The sequence below is a fragment of the Bufo bufo genome, chromosome 2 (assembly GCF_905171765.1).
Source record: "Bufo bufo chromosome 2, aBufBuf1.1, whole genome shotgun sequence".
Taxonomy (NCBI): Eukaryota; Metazoa; Chordata; class Amphibia; order Anura; family Bufonidae; genus Bufo; species Bufo bufo.
The window spans coordinates 118,465,873-118,477,920 of record NC_053390.1 but is presented as its reverse complement, the minus strand read 5'-3'; the positions used below and the strand labels follow the sequence as shown (position 1 = coordinate 118,477,920).

Below are 12,048 nucleotides of genomic sequence, written 5' to 3'. Positions count from 1 at the left end.
TGGATAACTGAGGAGTGGCCTGAGTAAAGCCCCGTATCGACAGCAAGTCACGACACCTATGCCGAACCTTATGTATCAAGTTATGTGTAGGATGTCCCATCAACTTGTCGAAGAGACCGCTATTTTCCAATAGGACTACAGGGGAGTCATTTTCTATTATGTGTGCTATCGACCGCACAGATGCGTTTTCTCCCTGAGTTCTCCCCCAACCCCTCAGCTGTTGCATCTATGAGGAAATAAAATATAGCCAGGGACTAGGAATAGAAAGACCCCCTGCATCTTTTCCTCTCTGTAAAGTCTCCAACCGGATCCTGATCCGTTTTGTACGCCATATCAGGCTTCTAAACAGTCTTTGTATTCTAAAAAAAGAGCCGTTGTGGAATCCACACAGGGGAGTTATGTAGAACATACATTATCTTTGGCATAGGAACCATTTTAAGGAGATTACTTCTACCTATTTCAGACATTGGTAGTTTACACCACGCATTGATTTTTTTCAGACATTTGGTTCAGGAGTGGATCTATATTATTTTTCACGTAATGCCCAATGTTTGATGAAACCACGATTCTCAAATACTTAAAGTTGTGGGCAACCTGCAGCTGGGTGGACACGAGGGGGAGGACAGCAGGGATCGGGTCTAACGGAAACAGAACAGACTTGTCCCAATTTATACGGAGACCAGACCTGTCTCCAAAATCCTGTATAAGGGACATTATGGGGCCCAAAGACCCCTCCACATGTCCCACATATATGAGCATGTCGTCTGCATACAGGGACACGCGTTCGTCTCTGGCTCCCATGGGGAATCCCACTATTCTATCCGAAGATCGGAGTAAGCATGCAAGTGGCTCAATTGCAATGGCCAATACAAGGGAGGGGGGGGGGGGACAGCGGGCATCCCTGACGGGTTCCTCTTCCCAGCTCAAAGGCTTCATATGTACCACCATTATCTCTGATCCTAGCTTTGGGACCGCAGTATAATGGTTTGACCCAAGATATATAGGGGTTCCCAAATCCCATGACTCACAGCACCTACCTGCCTTGCATGCATCCCACACTACTCCCATAGGTGCTTTCCCTGTATCGTTAGTAAATAATTCCCATATCTCCTCTGTGATATCCCCCCCATCCACCAGCTGCAGCCACAAAGGGTTAAGCCTCCACGTGCCGACTCCAAAAGGTCTCCTTACACCCGACTGGAGCACCACCTGTATAGGGGAATGGTCGGACAAGCTTCTCGACACCACTAAAGACAACATATCTGGGGAGCCTATAGCCAGGTCAATCCTAGAGAGTGAGTGATGAGAGCTTGAAAAACAGGAGAATCGGCGTATATTCGGATTCCTCAGTTGCCATATATCATGTAGATCCAGCTCTCTTAGTACATTGGCAAAAATTAGTGTCTCTATCCACACCCGACCCTCCTATCCTGTCCAACTTTGCAGATAGACGAGTATTAAAATCACCTACTATTAAGATGGGACATGAAAGAAGCTCCGCAACATAGGCCATTATCTTCTTCAACACTTCGCCACTTTAGGGGGGAGGAATATATACCGCCACTAGGACAAAGGAGGAGTGATAACAGGCACACATATCTACCCATAGGATCTATACGTGACAAGTGACAAATAAATGGTAGAGATCTAAATGCTTCCCGTTTTAAAACTTAACTATCACTTGTTCCCATGACAAGTTTGTTTTCTTTTCCTAATTGCGACTTTTTGACAAAAAGTCGCATCTTTCTGCCATAAATGTAGACTTTTTACATAAAACACCACCACATGAGCTGGCTTAATTGTCTGCAACAATTTGAGCCATTTCTGCCGATAAGAGGATGATGAATAAGGCCTCTTTCACACTTTCGTTGTCCGGATCCGGCGTGTACTCCACTTGCCGGAATTACACGCCGGATCCGGAAAAACGCAAGTGTACTGAAAGCATTTGAAGACGGAACCGTCTTCCAAATGCGTTCAGTGTTACTATGGCACCCAGGACGCTATTAAAGTCCTGGTTGCCATAGTAGGAGCGGGGAGCGGGGGAGCGGTATACTTACAGTCCGTGCGGCTCCCGGGGCGCTCCAGAATGACGTCAGAGCGCCCCATGCGCATGGATGACGTGATCCATGCGATCACATGATCCATGCGCTTGGGGCGCCCTGACGTCACTCTGGATCGCCCCGGGAGCCGCACGGACGGTAAGTACACTGCTCCCCCGCTCCCCGCTACACTTTACCATGGCTGCCAGGACTTTAGCATCCCGGCAGCCATGGTAACCATTCAGAAAAAGCTAAATGTCGGGTCCGGCAGTGCGCCGAAACGACGTTTAGCTTAAGGCCGGATCCGGATCAATGCCTTTCAATGGGCATTAATTCCGGATCCGGCCTTGCGGCAAGTGTTCCGGATTTTTGGCCGGAGCAAAAAGCGCAGCATGCTGCGGTATTTTCTCCGGCCAAAAAACGTTCCGTTCCGGAACTGAAGACATCCTGATGCATCCTGAACGGATTTCTCTCCATTCAGAATGCATTAGGATAATTCTGATCAGGATTCTTCCGGCATAGAGCCCCGACGACGGAACTCTATGCCGGAAGAAAAGAACGCAAGTGTGAAAGAGCCCTTAGACGTAATATGCGCCAATTTGATAGCCCGGCCCACTTTGACTTTTATAACGCGATTCTGGCGTGATGCATTCTTTATGGTGGAAATTCTGGAGAAAACTGTTGATATATTTGGTGCAAATCAAAACGCCATTCTTTTTGGTGCATTTTACGCCATTATTCTGGTGCAACATGCTTAGTAAATGTCCTCCATTATGTATAACTCCCAGCATTTACATCACAGGGGAGACACAGAATTCTCATGTGTTTAGATTCACATTCAGTAATAATCTCACATAAAGGGAATCTGTCACCAGTGACACCCCCCCCCCCCATCAGATTTGTTGTATAGACACATAGCTGTGGTTCAGCTGACTAAAACACGTTTTTTCTTTTGTTGATCTAAGGCTCTGTTCCAAAGTTAAGATACTTTCTATTAATATGCAAAGTAGGCCTTTGGTGCAATGAGGATGTCACTGTTGCTCTTGTTGCACCCAAGCTCCACTCCTTTCTGTGGCCAGCAATGGCTCGCTGCTTTGCCACTGCTTGGCCAATTTTAATCAAAGCAGCCAGTGAGGGACTGATCACAGAAAAGGAGTAGAGCTTGGGTGCAACAAGAGCAGTGGTGACTGATTTGCAAATTTAAGAAAAAGTATCATAGCTCAGGAACAGAGCCTCGCATCAATAAAAGAAAAACAGCATTTTAGCCAGGTGAACCACAGCTCTGTGTCTATGCAAACTGTTTGATAGACCATCATAATGATGATGTCTACTGCACCAAAATAGATTGAACATGTGGGAAATTGGACCGTGTGGAGAATTGGACCATTGTTTTTCATTATAGCTAGCTTTTAGCTCTGTTGATGCTGTAGACTGTGCATTTTACCTCCATAATTTATTCCTATTAATATTTGAGATGAATGCTTCTAATAAATACAGCTATTAAAAATGAAAAGATGTTAACTGTAACTTTGATAACATATATTGTGATAGATTGTAATAATATCTCACCTTATTTTACAGGGCACCCATTTTATTCAGCTGTGCTGTCAAAGAAACATTCCCCTCCTTTTCTTGCAGAACATTACAGGTCAGTATTTTGTATGCTGTAATTTCTTGCTCATTTTTTCACAGTAACCACAAATAGTTGTGATCTTGAACTTCAGATAGAAATACACATATTAATGCAGGCCCTACACCTAAGATCTAGGTCTGCCAAACCTGTCAATTTCAGCAGGTTTGGACAACCATCTAATGTTTATGGGGCCTTCAGCAAATGTCAGGGGAGGTAAGGATCGGGCAAGTTGGATTTCAACTTTTCATCTGCTTGTACTATTTGTTCTCAGGGAGATAAGCCACTGCCAGAGGTAGCAGCTCTGGTAGCGGCTTTCTCCCCTTTCCCAGTCCATTGAATATGTATGGTGGGATCATCGCCAGTTATCCCAGTTGTATGGCAAGGTTAAGGCGCGGTTTACTCTTGCATCTGGGTTTTTGCTTTAGGTATTTTTGATCATTTTTTTTAGCACAGTCTGCAACACTATTTTAGTAATCAGAAATACTGAAACCCTGAAAGGGAACCTATTAGTATTCGCCAGTAATAGCTCTGTTATAAACATAATCCATGACACTAGTGTGAACATAGTCTAAAGCGAGTTTTTGCAATGCATCTAAAATGAAAAGGCAACTTTTGAAAATGGTCTAAATTTTTAGGATTATGACCCTTTTAAATTAGCGTGTGGTACCTAATGAAAAGATCCTACTCGCCACACCCTGGCTCCGTTTGTCAATCAGTCTCCGGCCTGTTTGCTTCCAGTGGGTTGGGGTTCGTGTGCGCTCCTGCAGCCAGTGACTGAATGCCATATAATTCAGCAGTGATGTGCATCTTGGGGACACGTCACTGCTGAGTCCAGTCATTGGCTGCAGCAGCGCATGTAACCCTGTCCATACAGCGGTTAAAAATAAACAAGCAGGGGCTCAGTAAATTAAAGAATGGGGCCAGGTCGTTGGAAATGCTCTTTAAAAACATCTTAATATTCTTACGTAGATCTACTTATTCTTACTAACATACATTTGGTAGGTTAGCAGTTAATAGTGGACATATAAATGGCAATATGACATTAGGATCTGACTACATACCATGAATATATTTGGGTCTGCAATGAGCTGTGAACACAAGACAGAAAGGGAGATTTATATCAAACATTTAACCCCTTAAGTACAGGGCCATTTTTCACCTTTCTGCCCAGGTCATTTTTTTGCAAATCTGACGTGTCACTTTATGTGGTAATAACTTTGGAACACTTTTACTTATCCAAGCCTTTCTGAGATTGTTTTCAAATTTAAATTTCTCTGCTTTTAAAATAGATAGTGATACTTCCTAGTTATTACTTTACATTTCCCATATGTCTACTTCATGTTTGGATAATTTTGTAAATGACATTTTCTTTTTTTGGGACTTTAGAAGGTTTAGAAGCAAATCTTAAATCTTTCAGAAAATTTCCAAAACCCGCTTTTTAACCCCTTAAGGACCAGGCCATTTTTTGCAAATCTGACCAGTGTCACTTTATGTGGTGATAACTTTAAAACGCTTTTACTTATCCAGGCCATTCTGAGATTGTTTTTTCGTCAAATATTGTACTTCATGACACTGGTAAAATGAAGTAAAAAAATAATAATTTTTATTTATAAAAAAAATACCAAATTTACAAAATTTGGGGAAAAATTAGCAAATTTCCAAGTTTCAATTTCTCTACTTCTATAATACATAGTAATACCTCCAAAAATAGTTATTACTTTACATTCCCCATATGTCTACTTCATGTTTGGATCATTTTGGGAATGCCATTTTAGTTTTTGGGGACGTTACAAGGCATAGAAGTTTAGAAGTAAATCTTGAAAATTTTCTGAAATTTTCAAAAAAACAATTCTTAGGGACCAGTTCAGGTCTGAAGTCACTTTGTGAGGCTTACATAATAGAAACCACCCAAAAATGACCCCATTCTAGAAACTACACCCCTCAAGGTATTCAAAACTGATTTTACAAACATCATTAACCTTTTAGGTGTTCCACAAGAGTTATTGGCAAATGGAGATTTCAGAATTTCAATTTTTTGCCAAATTTTCCATTTTAATCCATTTTTTCCACTAACAAAGCAAGGGTTAACAGCCAAACAAAACTCTATATTTATTGCCCTGACTCTGCGGTTTACAGAGACACCCCATATGTGGTCGTACACTACTGTACGGCGACACGGCAGGGCGTAGAGGGAAAGGAGCGCTGTGTGCTTTTTGAAAGGCAGATTTTGATGGACTGGTTCATTTACACCATGTTCCATTTGAAGCCCTCTCATGCACCCCTACAGTAGAAACTCCCTAAAAGTGACCCCATTTTGGAAACTACGGGATAAGGTGGCGGTTTTATTGGGACTATTTTAAGGGAACATATGATTTTTTTTGTTGCTCTATATTACATTTTTGTGAGGTAAGGTTACCAAAAATAGAAATTCTGAAATGTCATCTCCATTTGCCATAAACTGTTGAGGAACACCTAAAGGGTTAATAAAGTTTGTAAAATCAGTTTTGCATACCTTGAGGGGTGTAGTTTCTTAGATGGGATCACTTTTATGGAGTTTCTACTCTAGGGGTGCATCAGGGGTTCTTCAAATGGGACATGGTGTAAAAAAAAAAAAAAAAGCCCATCAAAATCTGCCTTCCAGAAACCATATGTCCTTCCTTTCCTTTTGCGCCCTGCCGTTTGGTCATACAGCAGTTTACGACCACATATGGGGCGTTTCTGTAAACTGCAGAATCAGGGTAATAAATATTAAGTTTTGTTTGGCTGTTAACCCTTGCTTTGTTACCGGAAAAAATAGATTAAAATAGAAAATGTGCCAAAAATAGCTGTTTTGGCACAGTTTTTTATTTTATTTTTTGGACCGTGTTAATCTGGGGGGGGTTAGGTCATGGGATATTTTTATAGAGGAGTTTCTTACGGACGCTGCGATACCTAATATGTCTACTTTTTTACATTTATTTAGGTTTTACACTATATTATCCTTTTATAAACAACAACAAAAAAAACATGTTAGTATCTCCATAGTCTAAGAGTCATTTTTTTTTAGCAGATTATCTTAGGTAGGGGCTCATTTTTTGCAGGATGAGGGGATGGTTTTATTGGGGAGGGGGGGGACCGGTCACAGGACCTCCCTGGGCATTGTCCCACGGTGCCTGCTGATTGATTTCAGCAGGCATCGGGTTCCGATCACTGACCGCCCTTAAAGAGGACCTTTCACTAGATTAAAAAAAGCTAAACTAAGTATACAGACATGTAGAGCGGAGCCCAGGGATCTCCCTGCACTTACTATTATACCTGGGCGCCGCTCTGTTCGCCCGGTATAGCCTCCAGTATCTTCACATGTTAGGCTCCACCCAGGGGAACCTGCCGGCGTCTCTTTCTCCCATGCTGTAGCGCTGGCCAATCGCAGCGCTCAGCTCATAGCCTGAGAGAAAAAAAAAAACAAACGGAGCGGCGCCCAGGTATAATAGTAAGTGCAGGGAGATCCCTGGGCGCCGCTCTACATGTCTGTATACTTAGTTTAGATTTTTTAATCTAGTGAAAGGTCCTCTTTAAGTACCAGGACATCATGCCGTACCGGTACGTCATATGTCCCCAAGAGGTGTTAAGGACCAGTTCAGGTCTGAAGTCACTTTGTGAGGCTTACATAATAGAAACCACCCATAAATGGCTGCATTTTAGAAACTACACCCCTCAAGGTATTCAAAACTGATTTTACAAACTTTCTTAACCCTTTAGGTGTTCTACAAGAATTGAAGGAAAATGTAGATGAAATTTCAGAATTTCACTATTTTGGCAGATTTTCCATTTTAATCAATTTTTTTCCAGTAACAAAGCAAGGGTTAACAGCCAAACAAAACTCAATATTTATTGCCCTGATTCTGTAATTTACAGAAACACCCTATATGTGGTCGTAAACTGCTGTACGGGCACACAGCAGGGCGCAGAAGGAAAGGAACGCCATATGGTTTTTGGAGGGCAGATTTCACTGGGATAATTTTAAGTTGCCATGTCACATTTGTAGACCCCCTGATGCACCCCTAGAGTAGAAACTCTCAAAAAGTGACCCCATTTTGGAAACTACACCCCTCAAGGTTTTCAAAACTGATTTTACAAACTTTGTTAACCCTTTAGGTGTTCCACAAGAATTAAACACTTCACATCCGGGCCATTTGCCCCCTTCCTGACCAGGCCTAATTTAGCAAATCTGACATATCTCACTTTATGTGGTAATAACTTTGGAACACTTTTACTTATCCAAGTCATTCAGAGATTTTTTTCTCGTGACACATTGTACTTCATGATAGTCATAAATTTGAGTCAATATATTTCACCTTTATTTATGAAAAAATCCCAAATTTTCCCAAAATTTTGAAAAATTAGCAATTTTCTAAATTTCTATTTCTTTGCTTTTAAAACAGAAAGTGATACCTCAGAAAATATTTATTACTTAACATTCCCCATATGTCTACTTTATGTTGGCATCATTTTGGAAATGTCATTTTATTTTTTTAGGACGTTAGAAGGCTTAGAATTTTAGAAGCAAAACCCACTTTTTAAGGACCAGTTCAGGTCTGAAGTCCCTTTGTGAGGCTTACACAGTGGATACCCCCATAAATAACCCAATTGTAGAAACTACACCCCTCAAGTTACTTAAAACTGATTTTACAAACTTCGTTAACCCTTTAGGCGTTCCACAAGAGTTAAAGGAAAATGGAGATCAAATTTCTTAATTTCACTTTTTTGGCAGATTTTCAGTTTTAATAAATTTTTTGTTCTTTAACACATCGAGGGTTAACACCCAAACAAAACTCAATATTTATTACCCTGATTCTGTGGTTTACAGAAACACCCCACATGTGGTCATAAACTGCTGTATGGGCACACGGTAGGGCGCAGAAGAAAAGGAGCGCCACATGGTTTTTGGATGGCAGATTTTGCTGAACTGGTTTTTAGATGCCATCTCCCATTTGAAGCCCCCCTGATGCACCCTTACAGTAGAAACTCCCAAAAAGTGACCCCATTTTGGAAACTAGGGGATAAGGTGCCAGTTTTATTGGTGCTATTTTTGGGTACATTTGATTTTTTGATCATTCATTATAACACTTTATGGGGCAAGGTGACCAAAAAATTGGTTGTTTTAGCACAGTTTTTATTTATTTATTTTTACAGCGTTCACCTGAGGGGTTAGGTCATGTGACATATTTAGAGAGCAGATCGTTACGGACGTGGCGATACCTAATATGTATACTTTTTCTTATTTATTTAAGTTTTACACAATAATAGCATTTTTAATGTCAATGTTCTGAGAGCTATATTTTTTTTTTTGCGATTTATTTATGTAGCGGCTAATTTTTTGCGGAATGAGGTGACAGTTTTATTGGTACCATTTTGTGGGACATACGCCTTTTTGATCACTTGGTGTTGCACTTTTTGTGATGTAAGGTGACAAATATGTCTTTTTTTGACACCGTTACGGTGTTCACTCGAGGGGTTAAGGTCATGTGATATTTTTGTAGAGCTTGTTGTTACGGGCGTGGCAATACCTAATATGTATACTTTTTTTTAATTTATTTAGGTTTTACACAATAATATCATTTTTGAAACAAAAAAAAATCATGTTTTAGTGTCTCCATAGTCTGAGAGCCATAGTTTTTTTATTTTTTGGGCGATTGTCTTAAGTAGGGGCTAATTTTTTGCGGGATGAGGCGACTGTTAGATTGGTATTATTTTGGGGGGCATACGCCTTTTTTGATCACTTTTAGTGATGTAAAGGTGACCAAAAAATTTTTTTTAGCACAATTTTTTTTTTTTTTTTTTTATGGTGTTCACCTGAGGGGTTAAATCATGTGATATTTTTATAGAGCCTGTCAATACGGACGCGGCGATACCTAATATGTCTTCTTTTTTTCCCTATTTTTTTTTTAAAATATTTACTTTATTTTTGTCAAACTTTATTTTATTTTTTTACTTCTTTTTTCACTTAATTTTTTGTCCCACTCTGGGACTTCAACTTTTAAGGGGCCTCATCCCCTTTACAATGCATGACAATACTTCTGTATTATCGTGCATTGGCTGTAAGTGTATTACCAGTGTAATACACTTACAGCCTGCTTGCCTGTGAGATCCATGGGGCTGGATCTCACACGCTCTCCCGGAAGGAAGGCATCGGGCTGCCTTCCCTGCCATCGGGTCCCCGTCACAGCAGCCTGGGGACCCGATGGACACCCTGCACACATCTGAAGCCCACGCGTGCCGCAGTCAGCGCTGACTGTGGCCGTGCAGGGGTTAATGCGCCGGCATCGGTGATTTCACTGATGCCGGCGCATACAGCAGGGGTCCAGCTATCAGTGACTGTTGGACCCCTGCCACTGCACCCGCCGGATCAGAGCGCCGTACAAGGGGTTAAATGTGCTTCATCTTGTTATGCTGGAACAATAAAAGAAAATTGGGATGCCGTATCTTTTTTTGAATGGTTACCAACATACTAAGTATGTTTAGCTATTGTTTATAATTACTGGATAGCAACTTATTATAACATTATTATAATGTTTAGCTGTTGTGAAACTTTCAGTACTAATGTGTCTTCACAGTTCTGGAGCACATATTTTATATAGTGCGGATGTATACCTCAGCACTATGAGTGCAGTCATTTACATGGTCTCAACCCTAGTATAACTCGCAGCATAAAAATCTTTTCTGTGTTTATGTGCACTTACCAGGTTGATGAGTAATAGACCCTCTTAGAAACCATCTGCTCTGATGGACCATATTTAGTTTTTGGGTTGCTTTGTTAGGATAAAATTCTGAGGACTGGCTGACGCAATAGACTAGTGTCTCCAAGAGCCTGTGTTCAAATTAATCTATTAAAATGAAACTGCTTATTCATTGTATTTCTGGTACAACAGAGACCTATGTTGTTCAGAAAAAGAACATTTCCCTTTGTATTTATCATATACAAAGTGGAAATCACATGTATTCTCATTGATTGTTTAAAGGGAACCTGTCATCAACTTTATGCTGCCCATACTAACAGCAACATAAAGTAGACACAGGTCAGGTGAGTTGATTTCAGCGGTCTGTCATTTAAAAGTAAGTGGTTGCTGAGAACCAACATCACAATCATTGCAGACTGGGCCTGAGAAGAGTCCTGGTTATTCATGAATTCTTGCTCTCCTGCCCACCTGCTGATGACTGACAGTCTTCTACCTAGTTTTCTCCCTTTCTCTCTAGGAGAGAACTGCCAACCATCAGCAGATGGGTCAGAGTCGAGAGCAGGAGATTATGCATAACCATGACTCTTCTCAGGTAGATATGACTATTTTCAAGGTCTGGGCTGCAATGATTATGATGCTGGTTCTCGGCAACCACTTACTTTTAGCTCATGACTGACACTCCGCTGAGATCAGCATTTCTATCTCTATTTTATGCTGCCTTCAGTGAGGTCAGCATAAAGTTGATGACCGGTTCCCTTTAAGACGTAAACACAAGAAGTGACTCTAATGTCACACAGAGTAAGGCATTTGGAATAAAGGTGAAAGGCTGTGTGTGGTCAGCATTAAAAAGCGAGCTTAGGCACATTATTTTGGCTGTGTGGAAAACAAAGAAGGAAACAAATACACCTCCTTAACCTTGGTGTCTGTCTCACGTGTTCAAAAATTTATGGCTATAGCCTCATGCACACAGGCATAGGAAAATACAGTACAAATGAACCTCTCCATATGAGGCCTCATCCTGTCACTGATGTAAGTGAGAGAAGTATCTTATGACTGTGAGTTGCAATTGTTTGTACAAGCAGTGGAAGACAGTTAACTCGCTATACTCATTCCCCTAGCAACACCAGTTGAACGTGGAATTCCAGTGAGGGAGATGCAATAGATATGCCTTTAGGCAATTTATTGAAAGTACCTTGAGAAATGATGGAAACAAAAGAAACCAAACAGGCCAAGCATCCATAAGACCTAAATCAACAGTGTACGGTATAATCGGATTGTTCTTGAGCAATACCCAAATCTGATATGATAACCATGGTACAGGCAAATGAGCCCACAATGTACCCATAAAATATAACAAAGCTTTATTATGTATACAAAAATAAAAATAGTATTATTAAAAATCATATGATGCAAGGATAGGTGACAGAAAAAACACCATCCAGAGATCAGTTGACTGAACTGCAGCCACTGGGCAATGCCCTGTAAACAATGTAACTGCATCCAAGCCCAAATGGGAATAACTATGTCCAGTGATAAAGTAAAGAAACTATGTTTCTATATGTAAGGGTGGTCAATGGTGGGCGCTACCCCAACGCGTGATTTGGTGTGCCTTCGTCATTGAGAAATTATGATAGGGGTAAAAGGAAAATCCTATCTGCAG

The 12,048-nt window shown here is 40.9% G+C and overlaps 1 protein-coding gene across 1 annotated transcript in view; it reads left to right on the top strand.

The window, feature by feature from the left end:
- Positions 1-12,048, top strand: part of MCCC2 (methylcrotonyl-CoA carboxylase subunit 2) — a 174,365-nt gene that overhangs the window by 136,644 nt on the left and 25,673 nt on the right. Inside the window, exon 13 of the mRNA XM_040421473.1 lies at positions 3,621-3,687. Within this exon, the coding sequence (XP_040277407.1) occupies positions 3,621-3,687 (67 nt within the window). The remainder of the gene's footprint in view (positions 1-3,620; positions 3,688-12,048) is intronic.